Source organism: Puma concolor, chromosome C2, assembly GCF_028749965.1.
Source record: "Puma concolor isolate L17-30 chromosome C2, mPumCon1.1.hap2, whole genome shotgun sequence".
Taxonomy (NCBI): domain Eukaryota; kingdom Metazoa; phylum Chordata; class Mammalia; order Carnivora; family Felidae; genus Puma; species Puma concolor.
The window spans coordinates 94,211,476-94,232,835 of record NC_141675.1 but is presented as its reverse complement, the minus strand read 5'-3'; the positions used below and the strand labels follow the sequence as shown (position 1 = coordinate 94,232,835).

The 21,360-nt window shown below is 44.4% G+C and overlaps 1 protein-coding gene across 3 annotated transcripts; it reads right to left on the bottom strand.

The window, feature by feature from the left end:
• Positions 1 to 477: 477 nt before the first annotated feature.
• POPDC2 (popeye domain cAMP effector 2) lies at positions 478 to 20,520 on the bottom strand. Of its 3 annotated transcripts, none has more exons than XM_086675344.1 (4): positions 19,290 to 20,410; positions 14,636 to 14,744; positions 7,314 to 7,845; positions 478 to 1,183 (listed from the first exon to the last, which is right to left on the bottom strand). In XM_086675344.1, the coding sequence occupies exons 1-3, from the start codon at positions 19,778 to 19,780 to the stop codon at positions 7,357 to 7,359; spliced, it is 1,089 nt and encodes a 362-aa protein (XP_086531470.1). In that variant the 5' UTR covers positions 19,781 to 20,410; the 3' UTR covers positions 478 to 1,183; positions 7,314 to 7,356. The 3 variants fall into 3 exon arrangements, with proteins under 3 accessions (XP_086531470.1, XP_025769718.1, XP_025769719.1); XM_025913933.2 differs by having other exon boundaries at positions 7,455 to 7,845; positions 19,290 to 20,399; XM_025913934.2 differs by lacking the exon at positions 478 to 1,183 and adding an exon at positions 1,563 to 2,083 and having other exon boundaries at positions 7,455 to 7,845; positions 19,290 to 20,520.
• Between the last annotated feature and the right edge of the window lie 840 nt (positions 20,521 to 21,360).

The window sequence follows — 21,360 nt, the reverse complement described above, 5'->3', positions numbered from 1 at the left end:
TGGGTGATGGGCATTAAGAAGGGCACTTGGGATGAGCACTGGGTGTTGTACATAAGCCAATTTGACAATAAATTATATTCATTAAAAAAAGTCACTGTTTTAGGTATGAATGTTATAGGACAATAGATAACCAGAATATATGTTGAAGTATTTAGGGGAAAAGTAAAATAGAATATATTAAATTTATAAACCCACTTAAAACTATGAAAGGAAATTTAATTAACTAAGTTTTTTTTTTTTTTTAATTTTTTTTTTTTTAACGTTTATTTATTTTTGGGACAGAGACAGAGCATGAACGGGGGAGGGGCAGAGAGAGAGGGAGACACAGAATCGGAAGCAGGCTCCAGGCTCTGAGCCATCAGCCCAGAGCCTGACGCGGGGCTCGAACTCCCGGACCGCGAGATCGTGACCTGGCTAAGTCGGACGCTTAACCGACTGCGCCACCCAGGCGCCCCATTAACTAAGTTTTTTAAAGTCCCTCTGAAAACTATTGTTTAATACTAGGGTCCTAAACAGAACAAGAGATTTGTAAGTTGAACTTAAAAGCTTAAGGGAAAACTAGGTTTTTAAAAATTTCTACTTCTATAAATTGAATCTAACTGGAAAAACAAACAAGTAAACCATGAAAACTTCTTGGCTAGCTGACTTCAGTGACCCTTTTAACAGTTCAGAAAAACAACAAGGGAAAAAAACTGAGTGATTTATGGAGTGCTTACTAGGTGTCACGCCATGTACATGTCCGAGGGGCTCTACCTAAGTCAGCTCATTCAGTGCTCACCACAACCCTGGGAGATGGGTTTTGTGAATCCCCACTCTACAGATGAGGCTCAGAGAGCCTATGTAACTTGCCCAAGATTCTGCAGTTAGTGAAGGATGGGATCGGTGCTTTCACACTTTTGGGTGCCTTTTCCTGGAAGGAAGGCTGGTGAGGGTAAATTTGCACAAGTCGCCTGGAGCCTTGTTAGCAGCGGGGCAACGTCTTCTGTGTCTGCTCTGACCTTGCCTGTGAGCCTTCCAGGGGGTGAGACGCGGTGTGCACTCAAGTGACCTTCCTGTGAAGATTAGTGCGGCCAGAGAAAAAGATAGCCTGTTGATCCTTAAAGTTCAGGAGTGTGGGTTGGAGCCAAGGGGGCCTGTCCCCTGGACATAACTTGAGAGTAGCTGTGGAGAGGAGTTCTAGAAGCTGTGGAAAGAAAAAGAGGAAGGATTTCAGCACTGTGGCTCCAGGTGGCTTGCCTAACACCGCAGGGTTCTTTTCAGTTTATTTTTCTTCTACTAATTCACAACGCTTTAGCTGTCCCCAATACCTGATGTGATAGGGGCGGTCGTATCTTTGAATCGTCTCATTCTGGAGTATTAGGATGAACCAGCTCTGAAGTTATTTAGCCCAGTCTCATTTTTATAGGAGACGAGACCAAGAAATCAACTCCTGGTGTTTCCTATGAAGAATCTATAGAATTCTACTTCCCATCTAGCACTACTGAATGAGTTTCCAGGAAAAAAAAAAACCTATATGGCAAAATGATGAGTCTTATAAGACCCCTGTCTTTTTTTTTTTTTTTTTAAACAAAGAGAGGCCTGTAAAATACAAGTAGGAGAACAATAGGTTCAGGCTGTTGTGGGTTGCAGGCTGCTGTGATCCAGAGGGCTGGGAGGGAGCTGCTTCCTCTTTAACTGAGCTGACCCAACATGAGGTCTTGGCAGAGAGAGTGGTGCTACCACCCAGAGACTCAGAACCTGAGGCCCGGGGGGCAGCTCCTGCTGTGCCACCATTAGGGGCAATTTTTTTGCCCCAGGTCTGTCTAGCAAAACTGACAGCTCCAAAGGACCTTACAGCCACTGCAGAGAAAAATATAGTGTGATGAAAAGAGGGTGAAGAGAGTGTGATGGTGATCTGTCTCCCCATGAGCCAATAAAGGAAAAGAGATGAAGGTCTGGCAAGTGATTGGTGAGTCAGGGGCTGAGGAGCCCATCGTGTGAGTCTCCACCTTTTTGCTGGGCCTTTGTCCTCAGGGGCCTCTGCCAGTTGCCACCTTCCCTGGAAAGCCAGACTGGGGGAAATAAGAGGTGAAATCATGTACCTCTGACAGAGAGGAAGGGGGGTTGCTAAACAATTCTGTATACAATGGGATACTGAAATACTTTACACATTTAACTAGGGCTTTACAAATGACAAACTACCTTTCTATACATTATCTCAGTTACTCCTCACATCAACCTGGTGAGGTAGACAGGCTACCTATCTACCTATTAGTACGTATTTATTATCCATTAGACTATTAGTCCTGTTCTGGAGATGAGAAACCACTCTTTATGGTTAAGTGACAGGACCAGAGTCAGATCTTAGAATCACAGAATCATAGTATCAGAGTTAGAAGACACCTTAATAGCAATAGCCTAAGGCATCCTTCTCTCAGAGCCTGCATCACCTTATAAAATCTCTGAGATTTCTTCTGGCTCCTACCTGAACTCTTCCAATGATGAGTAACTCACTAACTCTATGAGGCAACCCATTATTAATACTGAGTAAAACCCTTCCTCCTTATCATATTCAGTCCTTAACTCATTTCTGTCCTCAAGAATACCAAATTAAGGCAAATTCTTTTTTTAAGCTTATTTATTTATTCTGAGAGACAAAGAACATGAGTGGGGGAAGGGCAAAGAGAGAGAGGGAGAGAGAGAATCCCGAGCAGGCTCTACACTGTCAGCATGGAGCCTGATGCGGGACTTGAAATCATTAACCGTGAGATCATGACCTGAGCCAAAACCAAAAATCAGATGCTTAACTGACTGAGCCACCAAGGTGCCCCCCCAAATTAAGGCAAATTCTAATTCCCCTTCTTTTCAAAATCTGAGGATAGCACTCTTGCTCATCTCTCCAGATTAAACACCTTCAATTCTTTCAACTGTTACTCATGATGATCCATGACGTAGTTATCTGGCACAGTGCCTAAAATATACAGTAGATACTCAAATAGTTGTTGAATTGGCTCCCTGGCCCTGGGTACTATTATCCTGGTCCTGTGCTCCTTCCCCGACCACAGTTAGTCTCCATGTTGTCATCTGTTTCTCATTTGCTCGTTTATTTAAACAATAGGGAGGAGCGCCAGGGTGGCTCAGTCGGTTAAGCCTCTGACTCTTGATTTCAGCTCAGCCATGATCTCACGGTTCATGAGACAGAATCCTGTATGGGGCTCTGCACTGACAGTGCAGAGCCTGCTTGGGATTCTCTCTTTCTCTCTCTCTCTCTGCTCCTCCCCTGCTCTCTCTCTCTCTGAAAATAAATAAACATTGATAAACATTTATAAATAAACATTTATAAATAAATACATAATAGGGAGAAAGGCAACAACATATGGTTTCTACTTTCAAACCACAGGGTTGCAGAAGAACTTGAAAACATAATCAAAATTGGCCACATTTCAAACAGCTTTCGATTAGTGATTAATTTGTGCTAATAGCTCTCTGACTTAACTGCTCACTCCAGAGTTGCATTCATGGAGCAGCTCCTATAAGTAAGACACCAAATGGGACATTGTAGAGAGTGTCCTCCACAGAATTCAAACTCCTAGTGAAGGCTGGGTTAATGCGAGGTCTGACTCTAACACCCCCCATGAATGCATTATGCAGCAGGGCTGTTTTGCCCATTCAAAGAAGTAGCATTCAATTCCGGGCAACCCCAGACTAAAAGATGTACTGTTTTTCAAAAAGACCTCTAGTGGAAGCGCTGGCTATTCTTAGCTGGTCGTGGTGGGAAGGACAAGCACGGGGGTCAGTGTGATGACGCTGTATCTTTCTCAATGATGTAGAACTCAGCCAGCTTCATGCTTCTTATGTAAGTGCTGTGCCAGGATGAACAGCACTGAGCTTACAATTCTGGTAACGGAAGAGCCGGGGAATAGATGGTGAGTTGTTCCCCTCATTATAAAGGAAGCAATAGTAAATTGCTACCTATCACAAGGGACTATTGTTTAAAGTAATAACCCTAGAAGGGATTTGATGACAATAAGTCAAACCAAGCCCCCGAAACACAATTCCAGAGAAGGATCTACGGTTTAAACTATCCCATTATCACAGACTGAACTGAAAGCCATCTGAAATTTATACAACTTGATCAGGTTTTCAAGTTGTTCTGAAAACTGTGGTTTGGAAGTAAATAATACGTTTTTTCCTTTCTATTACTTGAACAAAGAAACATTGAAAAATGTACTCTCTTTATATTGCCAATACTAATACTTTAGAAAGGGAGTTATAATAGCAGCTTTCTCATCTTGAGGTTCTGAAAAGGCTGCTTCCCAAAGGATGATTTGAAAAGGACTATTTCATATGATAGTCTCAAGGGCAGAGGAGCTTCGAGATTGAGTGGTGACCTTTCACACAGAACATCTGCACTATCATCACATAGTAGGTGATAGAGTCTTCACAGGTACAGAATTGGGGGGGGTGCTTTTTAAAAAATTGTCTTAATGTTTATTTATTTTTGACAGAGACTGACAGAGCAAAAGTAGGGGAGGGGCAGAGAGAGGGGGAGACACAGAATCCTAGGCAGGCTCCAGGCTCTGAGCTGTCAGCACAGAGCCCAACACAGGGGCTCGAACTCATGAACCGTGAAATCATGACCTGAGCTGAAGTTGGACGTTTAACTGACTGAGCCACCCAAGCGCCTTGTGGCGGGACTTCTAATCAAGCAGAACCCACCATTCAGCAAGGAGGAGGACAGTCCCAAGTCATAAGAGTAAGTGTAGTGAAATATGCTGAAAGACACTGTGATGTCCTGGGGCTTGTGTCCATTTCACTGCTGACTGTTTCTCTTTTTTGCTTCTGAACAACTCATCCTTTGCCTTCTTAACATAAACCCAAGAAGGCCTTTGGGGTCCATCTTATCCAACACACTCAAATGAAGAAAGTGAGGCTCGGTGAGATTGTGTGGTTTGCAAAACGTAGCAGACCCAGACGTAGAAGCCAGGACACTTCAGGCTCCCAGTTCTGGCTATCTCTCGTTTATCACGTTGCCTCCTCATGTCTGGGAAAACTCATACATGAAATGTGTAGCTACCTAAAGCTGGGAATTTTCATCCCTTCACCTGAATGGTTTTATCTACAGGCAGAGGGAGAGGTACTGATCTTGGAAGAGTATGGATTAAAGACCAAGATGGGGGTGCAGGGCAGGTTAAGAGGAAGAACAGATAGAGCAAGACAGGGAAGTGGGGAAGAAAGGAAAAGAGGGTAATAGAGGAGAAATATGTCAACAATTAAATGGGGGAAATGTAAAGGAGAGAAGAAATTAACTAAGAAGAGAAGGCCTGTTTTTTCTTCTTATGAGCAGCAAACTGAAGGCAACCAAGGACTGAACAGGAGTCAGAAAGAGGGAAGAAAGAAGAGCAAATAGAACTACAAAAAAAGGAGAACACCGGGAAGAAAACGAGAACCCCAAGAGCTGCTATGAGTTAGGAGTGTGTACAGGTAGGTGGGTGGGCATGCTGGACAAAGAGAGGGATCCACAGGACATAACCCATATGCATGGATGGGGGTGGACAAGCAGGAAGGTGAGTATCAGCACAATGGGAAAGGGGTGATGAGAGTGGTCACTGTAAATGGAGGAAGTCAACAAGTAATCTTGGGTCCTGGATAGATCCATGGAATTCTCCAGAATCAGCCCAACTATGGTTCTAGGGACACTGGTACTACAGGAGATGATACATTCCCTATCTCTAACACCAACACTCTAACCTCTTATCATTTGCCTCTCCTACCTCTTTCATCATTTACATAACTTGTGTTATAAAATATATAAACATTCACTCATTCACCATGTGTACCCTGGAAACCTTCCTCACTGAGCTAGTTCCTTGAAAAATTTGTCAGTGCTTCCCAAAGGATGGTGGGTCCCTCGGGCACCTGCGTCACACACACTTGGAAATGCTTTCCCAACTGGGAACCGTGGGGTTTTCCTTAGGAGAATCCAGGCCTCCACCACTGCTGGGTGGAGTCCCAGAGGAAAATGTCACAGCACTGTGAGAGCAACAAGGGGGAATACGCAAGCGATTTCCCGGAACTACTCAGTGCAGCCTTTCTTGTCCATTCTCCTGCGGTGTGAGGGAAATCCTGCCCTTGCTGTTAGGTCCTCCCAGATTTGTGCCCATCCACCTCACCCAGGTGTGGTTTGTGGGGAAAGCCAGGCTGCTGTTACACCCATAGGATCATAGTAACAGGGCAGCACCCAGTCCTCTGCCCGAACAAGCAACGCACTCTACACCGGGCAAGAGAACAGCAAGGTGGGATGCTTTCCTCCCAGGGTCATCAGCGTATATCACAAGCCTCTTTGAAATATGTAATTTTAACAGACATAGCTGCCCAATCCAAGCTAAATAGCGACTGCTTTCCAGAGCTGCCTCTATGCTAGGAAAAACCGATAGGAATAAGAACCGATAGGAATTAGCGTTTTTTCCTCTTTAAAATGCATGCCATAGGGGCGCCTGGGTGGCTTGGTCGGTTGAGCATCCGACTTTGGCTCAAGTCATGATCTCACGGTCCATGAGTTCGAGCCCCGCGTCGGGCTCTGTGCTGACCACTCAGAGCCTGGAGCCTGTTTCAGATTCTGTGTCTCCCTCTCTCTCTGCCCCTCCCCTGTTCATGCTCTGTCTCTCTCTCTCTGTCTCAAAAATAAATAAACGTTAAAAAAATTTTTTTTAAAAAAAGAAGCAGCCAAACTGTTTAAAATAATAATAATAATAATAAATAAATAAAATGCATGCCATAAATAAAATCCCCAGTAGCGCTCTCTGTGGTCTTAACTATTCACACAGGAGCTCCTGGGTGGCTCAGTCGGTTAAGCGGCCCACTTCGGCTCAGGTCATGATCTCACGGTCCATGAGTTCGAGCCCCGCGTCGGGCTCTGTGCTGACAGCTCAGAGCCTGGAGCCTGTTTCAGATTCTGTGTCTCCCTCTCTCTGACCCTCCCCTGTTCATGCTCTGTCTCTCTCTGTCTCAAAAATAAATAAATGTTAAAAAAAAAATTAAAAAAAAACTATTCACACAAACTTGCAAACAATTTAGCAATTGTTTGCTTGCTCAAAATGTCAAGCAGCCCACTTTCTAAGACGCAATCACCCTTAATAAAAAATGAGTTCAAAAAAAAATCCCCCGACGCCTTGCATGCACCTGGAGTGAGTTGCTACTGCAAGGCTGGGTTAATGCCACTTTCTGGGAGTCCTGTGAGAGGACAGACTCCGTGAAATGGTTTTTTGCCCTTACAAGCTGAGTTAAGGCCAACTGTTGGCGGGAAGGCAAAGAGCTGCCTTCTGAGTACTTACACAGGATCCTGAGCCAGGTGGTTGTGCCCGTGTTAGCTCTCCCTCACCTCATGTACTCCCCATCACTCCTATAATCCATGAACGATTCTGATCCCGACACCTCCTCAAAATCCTCCAGCACCAGACTGGCGGAGTCCTCACCCAGGACGCCGCTGTCCGGCCTGGACATCCTGGCCCGGGAGGGAGGTGCTGGAGGGCCACTGGCAGCTGGAAGAGGAGAGCGAGGGGGTGTTTGCTGGGCAGATGTGGGCATGGCTGACTCACGGACTTCCTCATCATCCTTCTCAGACTCTGGCCCTGTATCTGGAGCAGCAGGACCCAGGACATGGTACAGGCTGGGGAGACGGATGTCGAAACGCAGCCCAAACTTGGCAAAGAGCTTATCGTTGAGAGCGTAGAGCTTCTCAGAGATGTCATAGCCCAGCAGGGCTGAGAAGAGGCGGGAAATGTATCGCTCTTTGGTCAAAAGAAGGTGGAGACTTTTCCGGGGCCAGGAGATGTAGCTACATGCAGTCTCAGCAGTCAGAGTGACCTGAAAGGGGTCGGGAGAAGAGAGTGAAGATTTAAATTAGACTGTGTTCATGCTTAGCTCAGAGAAACATACAATTACGTGGCAAAAGGCTGCACTTTTGTTGAAGAAACTGTGGGAGTCCCCCACCATAGGTGCCCCCCATGGCCTTGCCTGGAGGAGGGCCAGTGAATGACTTTTACTTGTGTGCATTGACATGGAGGGGTGTACTTGTCAGGAGCCCTGGGTTCAGCCATTCACCCACTGGGCCCTCCCCTCCAGGAACCTCAGTTTCCACACCCAGTTTCCTCAGCTGTCATATTCTGTGGTCCCATGGCTGTGGAAGGTTCTGAGTCTATTGTGATCTCAAGATAGAGATGGGGCCTCTCATTGCTCTGAAAAAGGCTGGCATGCTGATGACAGTTTGTTTTAAGAATAAAGAAGGATAATATATTGCAGTAAGGATTAAGGAAGGGTTGGAACACATTTCAGTTAGAGAAGAGCTTCTCATTAGGCCTGCCAAGTTGCATCAGTGGGAGAACATTGGCCTGGAATTCAGGCCCAGGAAGCTGCTCTTGACATGGCTATGACAAGTAACCAAAGAGATCTGATGACTAAAGTCAGAAAAAGGGCACAGAGGAGAGGAACTCTTTTTTTTTTTTTTTTAACGTTTATTCATTTTTGAGAGACACAGAGAACATTTATTCATTTTTGTGAATGGGGGAAGGGCAGAGAGAGAGGGAGGCACAGAATCCGAAGCAGGCTCCAGGCTCTGAGCTGTCAGCCCAGGGCCTGGCATGGGTCTCGAACTCATGAACCGTGAGATCATGACCTGAGCTGAAGTTGGACACTTAACCGACTGAGCCACCCAGGCACCCTGAGGAAGAGGAACTCTTAAGAGCACAGAGACAAAGGGCACCTCACTCTCCATTTATTTAGCCATCTAGGAAGTTCTGAGCACTTACTACGGGCCCATAATGCAAAGCTAAATTACACCTGCAGGGTAGGTAAGGTGCCTGGCACGTAGCAGGTGCTTGATAAATCCTTGTTTTAACAATGATAAGTGTTGGGGCGCCTGGGTGGCGCAGTCGGTTAAGCGTCCGACTTCAGCCAGGTCACGATCTCGCGGTCCGTGAGTTCGAGCCCCGCGTCAGGCTCTGGGCTGATGGCTCGGAGCCTGGAGGCTGTTTCCGATTCTGTGTCTCCCTCTCTCTCTGCCCCTCCCCCGTTCATGCTCTGTCTCTCTCTGTCCCCAAAATAAATAAACGTTGAAAAAAAAAATTAAAAAAAAAAAAATGATAAGTGCTAAAACTGGGGTTAAACTAGAAACGTAAGTAGGAGAGTAAAGGAATAGGGTGTAGAATCACACAATTCTTTATAATTGGATTGGCCACGATACTTTAAAAGTGAGGTGGCCAGAAGGCTCATGTTGAAGAATTGTGGAGACAATGGAGATAATGGTGATGATGATAGCAGCGAACATTTACCTAGAGGTGGCTGTGAGCCAGGCATTGTGTTCAAGTCTTCATGTGGATTTTCTTATTAAAGGTAGGGTTGACTTCCAAACACCCTTTATTAGAGATTTTCTTTTTTTTTTTTTTTTTAAACATTCTTTTTTTTTTTTTTTAATTTTTTTTTTTTCAACATTTATTTATTTTTTTTTGGGACAGAGAGAGACAGAGCATGAACGGGGGAGGGGCAGAGAGAGAGGGAGACACAGAATCGGAAACAGGCTCCAGGCTCTGAGCCATCAGCCCAGAGCCCGACGCGGGGCTCGAACTCACGGACCGCGAGATCGTGACCTGGCTGAAGTCGGACGCTTAACCGACTGCGCCACCCAGGCGCCCCTATTAGAGATTTTCTATAGTGATTTTAATTCCTGCATTGTGGACCAGAGCTCCCACTACCCTTCTCTCTTCCTTCCTCCTGCAGTAGACCTCTTCTACTTTCTTCACTCATTTCCTCACCTCTGCTTCTCCCCGCCCTCCCCTCCCATCATCAACCCTGAAGTCAGGCCTCTAAATTGCTTCATCAAGGCCAGGAGCTGGCTTCAAGTTCAGCTTTACCCTTTGACCAGCTGTGTGACATCAGACAAATTCCTTAATCTCTCCAAGCATGGTGCCTCGTGAGAAAAAAATTCTGAAAGAAGTACTCACAATCTGCCCATTCCTAGCAGTTCAGCAAGGAGCCGTCACTATCTGCCAAGGCCCATACTTTATAGGTGTACTTACCAATAATTCCCAAACAGGAAATCAGAGTACTGACCCTGAAGCAGGTGTGAAGAAAAGCCACTCTGGACATAAATGGTGTCCTTGATGCCAAACACAAAGACAATGGGCCTGCTTATGAATGTGATTTTACTTCTTCCATCTTAAAATAAACCAAAATAAAATCCTTTTTCTTCCCCCTAGCCTCTCTTCTTTGGCTAGCTACGGCCTCATTAGTTTACTCCCCTTCTCAGCAAAACTCCAGGAAAATGGTTGTCTGTGCTTGCTGTCTCCAGCTCCTCTCCTCTCACTCTATCTGAAACCAGCAAGGTTTTGCCCCTCACAGTCCACACACACACTGTTCCTGGTAAGGTCACCAGTGGCCTCTAAGCTGCAGTGTGACATCAGTTTTCCTGGTCAACCTTGCTGATGGTCCCTTCTCTTTAATGAGCTTTCTCTACTCGGCTCACAGGGTGCCACGCTCTCCTGGGACAACCTCCTCGTCGCTCCTTTGAGGCTTCCTTTTTCTCTCCAGCTTCTAAACACTAGGGTATCCCAGAGTCGGTCCATTCTTAAACTTTTCTCTGTCTAAACTCACTCACTTAGTGATCTCATCTAATCGAATGGCTTGGAATATCATCTGTGTTCCAAAACTCCCCAACTTGTGTCTCAGGCTCAGACCTCATTCTTTAATTCTAGACTCAAATATTCAACTGCCTGTGCGGCATCTCCATTTAAATGTTCGTAGATGACACAAATCTAATATATCCAAAACTGAACTTCCTCTTTTCCTCCAAAACCAATTCTACTTGTAGCCTGCCTTATTTCAGTTGATAGCAGCTCCATCTTTCCAGCTGCTCAGACCAAAAGCCTTAGAGTCTTCCTTGATCCTCCTTCTCACACACACACTACATGCGATGCATTAGGAAATTCTTTTGGCTCTGTTTAGAAAATTCATGCTCTGGCCCCACATGATGTGGTTCCTTGTCCCCTCTTTGATCCTCTCCTACTATTCTCTCCCCTTCCTCTCTCGGTTCCAGCCACCACTGCCTCATTTCTGTAGTTCAAATATGCTAGTCCCTCCCACCACAGGGCCTTTGCACTGGTTCTTCCTTCTATCTACTCTGCTCTGCCCTCAGCTTCCCAGAGCTCACTGTCACCTCCCTCAGGTCTTTGTTTAAATGTCACCTTCTCAACAAAGATTTCTATGACCACCCTACATAAAATTGCATCTGTAACTCTCTTAAGCCACTCTATTTTTTTTCAGTATTTTTTTCATTATCTTTTAACATCTTACATAGTTACTCATTATCTCTGTGGCTTATTTTTTTATTTTTATCTCCCCTACTAGAGTACAAATGGCATGAAAGCAGGGAACTTCCTTAGTTGTTCACTGATACATCGCAAACACCTTTAACAGTGCCTAGTATACAATAAATGCTCCATATACATTACTGAAGTGATTGAATGAATCAGGTAAAGACTACAAATCTTATATGCTGCAAAACAACCGAATGTGACTTTTGCACGTCCTGTATAAAATCCTTCCTCAGAGGTCTTCAGGAAACTTGTTTATTGCCTCGTTCCCCCATGCATGTGCATATGTCTGTAACAAAGTTTCAACAATCTTTTTCTTTAGTTCTCACTTCAGGGGCTGATTAAATGAATCAAATGAAAAAACATATGTAAAGAGGACTTGGGTTTAGTAAGACACAATGTAAATTGGAGAAATAATTATGATTTCTGTGTGATACCTCCTATGCTATGTCCTTGGTGACGAATGAGAGGATCACAGTGCTAAACAGTCAATAAATTCTTATTTAATTGGATTGCTGAGAGGTGTGATGGAACATTGATTCATTTGTGGTAAACACAATGAGAATTATGATTCAGACAGTCACTACAGATTGCCCTATTAGTCCACAAAGACTATAATTGCAGAAGGCAAGGACAGAATGAACTATAACTCAGGACAACACCTGACATTTACAAAGAGGAAATGAGACTTTACACAGCCAATAGCAAACGTGTGGATCTTATTGCTCCCAGAGGAGGTGCACACTAAAAATATAAATGGGAGGAATATGACGGTAGCTACATTCCAGGCTGAGAGGCCATCTGGGGTTACAGCCCCTCCTTTCAAGCATAGCTTAGGGGAGAACACCCAGCTTATCCACCACCTGTTCATCAGTGTCAATGTCAGAAACAGAGCCTGGTCTATCTGGCTCAGGACCGGTTCTTAGGGCCCTAAAGGAGTTCTCACAGGAGACTGCTGGGCTGGTTGGAGACGGTAGGGGTGTGTGTGGTGGAAGAGGAACATGATTAGTGGGGGTCTATGGCTGGTGGCCTGGCAGTGGGATGGGGATTGTCTGTCTCTCAGGATCTGTCCTCACAGAGTCAGAAGTCAGGGTGGGGCAGAAGCAGGCCCAGTCAAGTGGCCACTGCCTGGCATGTATCTATTCTGGAGTTAGCTCAAATGCTAGCTTGGGGGACTCCCCAATAGAAGTGATAGAAGTAACATGGAACGCAGTACTAGCAAACTATTTGGACAGGGGAGTCCTTATAAGGTGTGTGTGTGTGTGTGTGTGTGTGTGTGTGTGTGTGTGTGTGTGTTCATTCCACTGTACTAGTGACCTGCTCATTTTTAAAAAGAAAAGAAATATTGGGTGGGAGAATGGGCTAAATGGGTGATGGGCATTAAGGAGGGCACTTGTTGGGATGAGTACTGGATGTTAGATGTATGTGATGAATCACTAAATTCTACTCCTGAAATCATTATTACACTATATGTTAACTAACTTGGATCTAAATAAAATTTTTTAAAAAAGGTCTATATGATCATATGTTGGTGAGGATGTGGAGAAAAAGGCACCCTCGTGCACTATTGGTGGGAATGCAAACTGGTGGAGCCAATGCACTGGTGGAGCATGACAGTTTGGAGGTTCCTCCAAAAGTTAAAAATAGAACTACCATAAGATCCAGTAATCACACTACTAGGTATTTACCCAAAGAATACAAAAACACTAATTCAACGGGATACACATACACTGATGTTATAGCAGTATCATTTACAATAGCTAAGACATGGAAGCAGCCCAAGTGTCCATTGACTGACAGATGAATGGATAAAGAAGATGTGGTGTATAGGTACAATGGAATATTATTCAGCCACAAAGAAGAATGAAATCTTGTTTGCAACAACATGGATGGATCTAGAGGGTATTAGGCTAAGTGAAATAAGCCAATCAGAGGAAGACAAATATCATAGGATTTCACTCATGCTGAATTTAAGAAACAAAACAAACAAAAGCAAGAAAAGAGAGAGAGTGCATGAGAGAAAACAAGAAACATACTCTTAACTATAGAGAACAAACTGATGGTTTACAGAGGAGATGTGGGTGGGGAGATGGGTAAAATGAGAAAAAAAGAAGCATTTATAAGGGTGCAAATTTCCTCTTCATTTTTCTTCTCCTAGCTCTGCTAATACAACCATGGTTTGCTTATGCTGTAATTACCCCTGAGGTTGTTTTCATGTAGTTTGAGATTTGGGGGGGAATAAAAGTGTGAAGGAAAAAAAAAAGAACAGAAATAGTAGAGCCAGGCAACTTGACTTTGCCACTTTTGAGACGAAGACTTTGGGCAAATTGCTTGATGTTTTGGAACCTCAATTTCCTCATGTTAAGTGGGGTAATAATAATATCCAACTCAGAAGGTTGTTGCGAGAATCAATAAGGCAATATAACATATGGCGCCTCCCATGTACTAGCCATTCAATAAGTGAGAGCTGCAAAGAAGGGAACTGAAGTCTGAAGGGTTGGCAGCCCCCACCTTGGAACATGTCTGTGGATGCCTCACAGAGTTCTGAGACACCAACTGCCCACTGCCAGGCCAGTTCAGAAAAGCTTTCTTGAACACTTACTGTGTTCATGGTACTGTCCTTTGGAGCCCGAGAATAGAGAGAAGGGGAAGCCCAGATTTCTACTCAAAGAGTTAGGAAAGGAAAGACAGAAAGGAAACCAGATCATGAGAACAGGGAGCAATATATGCACCAGTCAGCAGAAGTAAAAAGAATAGAAAGGCACACAGACAGGAACAATAAGCTTTGGGATAGAAGCTGATGAGGTCAGTCTGGGCAGGCTTCAGAGGAAGTAAGATGCCATAGCCTCATTTAGAGGGGGGAAATGCATTTCAGGCAGAAGGTACAGAGGGGGGCAAGCATAGCTGTTGCAAAACAAGTGGATGTATTTAGGGAAGTACTAGTCATTCAGTGTGACCAGAATGAGCAAAAAGTGGGAAGGGGAGAGGGGCTGGAGATGTGGCTGGATATCACAAAAGGTCTTAAGGAGTGTGGGTTTTTATTTTGTGATCACTGGGTTTTAGGCATAGGAGTGACATGGCCCACTATCAGGGGTTAGGACCTCCCTGTCCCACCCCACCCACCTCTGCCAGCAGCCCACGCACTCTTTCCACAGGAGAGCGCTCCCACACCTAGCATCACATTGGCGGTGGTTCAGAGAACAGATGTAAGCGGGGAAAGATGGAGGGGGGCATATCACTGGGTCACAGTAGGATGGGGTGGGACGGTGCTGCCACAGGCTCCCTATTACCTGGAACACCCCCTCCTCGGAGGGCTGCAGCGATTCCCACTCAGGAGAGTCCATGAACTGGTAAGGAAAGATGTAGTGCAGAAATTGCCCATCCTGGCTCACACGAACCCTGGCAAAGGGAGAGAAGAGACCATGTGGGAAAAGGACAGTGACTACCCAAATCTTCTTCAGTCTACATTACATATTTAAAAATGGAAAATGTTGAGAATCCAATATGGGTTTTTTCCTCTTTCCCCCTGAAAACTCAGAGTTTCAGCTTCAACCTCTCTCTAACATGAGTTATACCAGGAAAGGAGGTATCTCTATTAGACAAAGGGGAAGATAAAAAGATCTTTGAGGTATATTCTGTCCATTGGAAAGGAGCTACTGTTTCTTTTTTTTTTTTTTTTTTTTTTTTTTTCTGGAGCTTTATTGGCTAAATAAATATTCATGGAGTACCTCCTGTGTTCCTGGAGGTCTGGAAATGCAGAGAAGGGTATGATCTGATCCTTGCCTTTAAGAATTTCACAACTTAGTGGAAATCACAGATGCATAAATAACTGACTGTAGGTCAACCTGTGTTATTGTGGAACAGGAGAATAGAGGAAGGAGAGAAATTAATTCTCTTCAAGAGGCAGATTTCTAAAAGGTGACATTGGAGCTCAGTTTTGAAAAATGAATAGGATGTTGAAAAGCAGATCAGGATGGGAATAGATGGAGAACTGGGAATCCAATGTGTTGTCTGTTTTCCAATATCTGTTTTTTCCCTTCCCCCACAATGCTAGAATTTTAGCTGGGCTTGTGGCTGCTCAACTAGACTGCATTTCCCTACCTCCCACGCAGCTAGGTACAGCCATATGATTAAATTCTGGCCAAATGGGATTATTAGCACTCCAAATCTTGCTCCTAATGAACGCCTAGATATATATGTCTACCTATAGATTACCAAAGACCATCACCAATTAATAAGCTGTTGCCTTTTATCTGACATCCTAAAGATGGAAGACAGAGGGGATATAGCTCTCAAGCCAAGGATGTGGTGTTAGCCTATAGTCTCCAATGGAAGAAACACATTTGCTCTTACAAAACCAGGTAATATATAGAGATAACCAGGCAGAACTTCCCTGAATAATAAGTAGATTCAAGAGAAAATGAAGTGCCATGCTCTCCTACCTCAGGGTCTCCATGGATTCTGTACCCTCCAACTGGATCTCTTCCTAATTTCTACCTTCTCTGTAGATCTCAGCTTAAACATTTCTTCTTGTAGGAAGTTTCATCTGACCTCCCCAGAAAAGTTAAATCCACCAGGTACCTGCTCTCAGTGCACTTTGCATTTCTCTTTGGAAATATTATGTCTGTTATTCATCACTATGTCAAACATTAATTATTGATTTTCTTGATAGCTCCATGAGATAAGAACAGTATTTTTCATATTTTAACACTGGATCCTTAGCCCCTAGCACTCTTCACAAATAATTTTGGAAGGGAAAAAGTAAGAAGGGAAGGTAGGAATGGGGGAGAAAGAAAAGAAGGAAGGAACAATTGAACAGATGAACTCACTTGTGTCACCATAAAAAGCAGACCAACATCTCAAGGAAAAGCTTCTCAAATACAGGAAGAAAGACAACAGGAGAGAATGAGCCTGTTGCTGCATACACCAGACCTTACCAGCTCCTCAGGCAAGGGCTCTGGCCACTCAAGCCAGCTACTAGGAGTGCCATTATTTAGACTATGACATCTAATAAGCCTGCATGCCTCCCTGAAGCCATTTCAATTGGTCTATTATGCTCTTTGTCATTTAAGCCTCTTCTTCCTTCTTGATCTCCTGGACAACAGGTTTTCTTCCTACATGAATAGCTTAGTTGCCTACTCAGGAGACTGTGCATATGAGAGAATTGTGTGTGAGAGAAACTGACCAACAGTAAGCACAGCTTAACAGGGTGATAAACTTTGGGGAATTCCCTTGGCTTTTCTGAGTCTTAAAAGGGACTGGTTATAAATATTAAAATAAAACAAAAAGGACATCTGAGGTTTCAGCAAAGGGCTCTAGATGAGAGTCTGCATGAGAGATGGGGAGGTCTGTACAAGAAGCCCCCACTTCCTGGTATAGAGTTCTTGTTCACAGCTTCAAGGTGTTCAGTACCTAACTGTAACCAGCCCAAGGTACAATGATTGTCCTTTAAAACTGGAGCCTGGTCATAGACTAGAAGCCTTGGCTCCCAGCTCTAACTTAGCAAATTTGAGACAGGAGGACATTGAAAGATAACAAATAAGACTCTTGGGCACCTGGGTGGCCCAGTTGGTTAAACATCCAACTTTGGTTCAGGTCATGATCTCACGGTTCATGGGTTCAAGCCCTGCATTGGACTATGTGCTGACAGCTCAGAGCCTGGAATCTGCTTGGGATTCTCTGTCTCTCCCTCTCTCTCTCTCTCTGCCCATCCCCTGCTCATGCCCTGTCTCTCTCAAAAATAAATATCTAAAAAAAATTTTTTTAAAGTAAGACTCTTACTCCAAACTTTGAAAAGCAAAGGGGAAAATTGTTAATTTTTTTAAAAATATATTTTATTTATTTATTTTTTTAAAGTAGTGTCCACACCCAACATGGGGCTCGAGCTCACACCCCCAAGATCAAGAGTTGCATGTTCTACAATCTGAGCCAGCCAGGTGCCTCCAAAACTGTTTAATTTTTGATTTGGATTTTTGATGCTAAGTATACTAGGAAAAGCCACACTGAGGGGGCAAGTCCCCCTCTCCCTGTCACGGGGAAGTGGTCTTATATAAGTTCATATTAAATTCATCACATAAAAGATAGCTGAACCATACAATAAGCTTAATATACTTCCATACACATGCATCATACTAGTGGAGAGGGCCTTTCTCCCCCCTGTCTCAATTCCCTCCTTTGAACAGATGAGCCATGAGGAGCAAATAATATCCTGGATCATGAATGAGAATGTTTCCTAAATTGTCTTTATTTTAAGCATGGAACTGTAGGGGACAAATAGTCATATTGTATTTGTATTTACACATGTATTTGTTTATAAATAATGCCACTTGCTTACACTTCACTTTACTCGTGAATGAAATGAAATGTCTCCCCACGAAACCTCATAGCTTATTCAACCCAAGACTTTGAGTCCAAAAATAATCACATGTATACATAACACTTTTGTTTCTACACATTAGTAGATAAATGCATATTAGCACTACCAGTAGTAGTTGTGGTACCATCATTATCATCCTCAAACTTTTTTCTTTTTCACTGTGTGGTTGACAGTCTTATCTGGTTTCTTCCCCACTCCCACCTTGGAATTAAAGCCTTCTGATAAGATTACTATCTTTATCTTTTCTACCACATTCTCCTGGATTCAAAAAAGCAGGGGAGGAAACTGAGGACAAAGCTTTTGAAATACTTTGCTTGCTTTCCACTGAGGCAGCCCAAGTATATACCATGTTAAGTAGTTTACTGTTTGATGCTCAGTCCCACAAGTAAGTCCCTCTAGGGCAATATTTCAAAGATTCCACAAATGCCTACCAAATGTACAGCATAGAACCCCATGGTATTTCTTCTGAAAATATCAGCCATTGGCCAATACACATGTACAGGGTATGATTGGCCATACACTGATCCTGACCAAGATCATTTTTGCTGGGGCGCTTGGGTGACTCAGTTGGCTGTCTGACTCTTGATACCAGCTTGGGTCTCGATCTCACTGTTCATGAGATGGAGCCCCACGTTGGGTTCTACACTGGCAGCAGAGAGCCTGCTTGGAATTTTCTCTCTCCCTCTCTCTCTCTCTCTCTCTCTCTGCCCCTCCCCCACCCACTTGCACACGTGCTCTCTCCCTCTCTCTCTCAAAATAAATAAATAAACTCTAAAAAAAAAAAAAAAAGATCATTTCTGCTAATTTTTTACTGTCACCCTTCCTAAAAGGAGCCCAAGGTATCTCCACCAAATCCTCAATGAGATATGTGTGGGCATCACTACTCTTCCCTCACTGTGTGGTCTTTATAGTACTTCATATATAGTACTTCACTGGTCTGTAAAAGAATCTCAGTAGAACAAATGGGAATGGAAAAGTGGACAAGGAACATTCCCTCTCCTCATCTGGTTGTATACCAAATGGCTTTACCACAGAGCCTATATATGATATCCTCAACACAATTGGGGCTGTTTCCTTGATCCTTTGGCAAGGAACAGGCACTGTTCCCTGTATATACAGTCAGCACTTAGGAAATACTGAATACATATGAAAGGAACAAATCTACCTCATTGAAATGTTCACTTTTCCAGAGCTTATAGAGATGTTGTGACAGCTTAAGCATGATCCACCAGTGTGTGTATACTGTGTGTGTGTGTGTGTGTGTGTGTGTGTGTGTGTGTGTGGTCATTTCAGACCCAGGCTGAAGAAACACTCACCCCACACCTCCCAACACCAAGCGCACCCACAGTCGTTCCTGCCAACCAAGAAGATGCCTCATGATCTTGTTTCCTCTTGGAAAATGCTAAGAAAGAGGAACCAAACCCATGCTTAGAAACATCTGTTTTGGTCTGTTTGACTTGCCATATCCTTCCCTCAATGGAAGGGGCCTCAGAATGCAAAGGGACACACTGGGAAATGAGAAGCATGGGCAGAGGGAGGAAATGCTGAGCAGCGACCCAGTAGCTTACCGGCCAGAGAGTAGCAGGGACAAGCGGTTGATGGGTGTCTCACCCTCCACAGCGTAAGTCTGCTCAGTGGCCAGAGTGAAGACCTGCTCCTCACAGCAGTGAACAATCTCCTTGTACACCTGCAGAGGCACCTGCAAGGGTAGGCACAGCGTCTTGTACAGGAGATCGAACTCCTCGGGGAGGGTGTTTTTACGCAGACGGTAGACCAGGTGTGCCAGCTGGAACAGGCAGGCCGTTGCCAGCAGGAAGCTCCAGAGGATGATGTCCAGGCCGCAGGCATCAAACCAGCCCCACATCACGCAGCACACATAGCCTGTGCCCAGGAAGCCAAAGAGGTAGAAGCATCCATACACCCCACTGCCCCCCATGAAGCCCAGGAGCAAGAAGCAGTTGGCCAGATGGTAGACAGCCCCTTCCAGATCCTGCTTCCAGCCACTGCACACTGGGTCCTGCCAGAGAAGCTGGCGCATTGTGCTGCCGTTAGCACTCATCTTCAGGGCGTCTCAAAGCCTTGCTGGGCTTGAAGACTGTCCTCACATAGGGAATTCAAAAAATGAACTAATCTGTCCTCCCAGAGTCTTCTCAGGTCCGGCTTCTCACCGCCAACTCTGCCTTTCCTGAGAGGAATGCTTCCAGTAGCCTTGGGAATAAATGGCAGAACATAGTATACTTCATGGAGAATTTTAAAACTTTTTTCCCTCTCGTTTTCCTTCAGCAAGGTTCTGGCCTTCTTTGCAGAGCTCTGGCAATATTCCTGGGCTCTAGGTTTCTTAGAGCAGACTTCACATTTGGCTCTTAGCAGAAAAATCTAAATTGTCCCGAGGTAAAGATAGGACTATGGGATCAAAAACTTTAGCGGTGAGGGATAAAGTGGCCACATCCTGCTCTCTGTTGTCCCTAGTCAGAATGAGGAGAGCCCAGCACGGGAGGCACACTTGTGTTCCATTTGGAATGCGTCTCTCTTGGCACCGGAAGAAAGGGTGACCCCAGATGGATACCATGTTTGGAATTGGAATCCAAGAGGTACTGGCAGTGAGAAAAAACAGGCCAGGCACACAGGCAGGCTGGCAGAGCACTTAACATATCTCCCCAGAGGACAAGACCTCTGGGCAAGTGAGGCAGGCTGGGGAGAACAAAGGAAAAGTGAGCAGAGAATTTACCACAGTACCGGCAGGCAGGCCCGGTACTGCTCAGAGCTCCGGTGGGGAGGGCTAGGGGCTCTCCTGAGCTGGGAGGGCATAGCCAAGTAGGAAAGTAGGGGACTATTATAAGAAAAAATCCTAACAGTGAGAACTGGAAAACCCCTCAGAAGTCTTTATTAAGTCACATTATAAACATCTCTAGGCATTTATTTGACACCCATTAAACAAAAATGGCTACGCAAAGCAGTTCTTTGAATTCTAAACTGACTTTCTCCTGCATATATCTGGATTTAGGCATAGTTAATACAATGGTACTACAGTGCTCAGATCATCACCCTAAATTTGCAAATTATAATAACTACCACCCATTAAACGGCCTACCCGGTGCTGGACCTCAATTAGGTACTTTACATAGATACTATTTAGTCATCATACAACCCCTCCAAATAAATATTATCTTCCTTCTAGATCTAAAAAAAACTGAGGCTCACCTAAGTAACAAGTTCCCATAGGCAGTAAGTGGTCCAGCCAGGATCTGATCCCAAGTCAGACTCAGCGCTGTGCGCCAAGCAGTTTGCACAGCAAGTAGAAATAGAATAGATCCATGACTCCCAATCCCACATGCACCCTCCCCCACCCGCCAGAAGTCTGATGACATCCAAGGAACTTCTGGATGAACCTGGGGTCTATTTTGGGTCCCCAAAAAATAAATCTGGAGTATGCAAATATTAAGACATGTCCCTCTGGCTTCCAAATGACTCCTTGATTTTTTCCCTTGCTGCTACTTAGTATTTATTATCATTCTATTGCCCTTGAGACACTTTGGGGGGGGTGTGGTACCCAGTAACTTTCCAAAACTATTTGAGTGCTCAATCCCCAGGGACTTTTATTATACTGCTGATAACCAAACCAAAATTAGTGAGAAATTA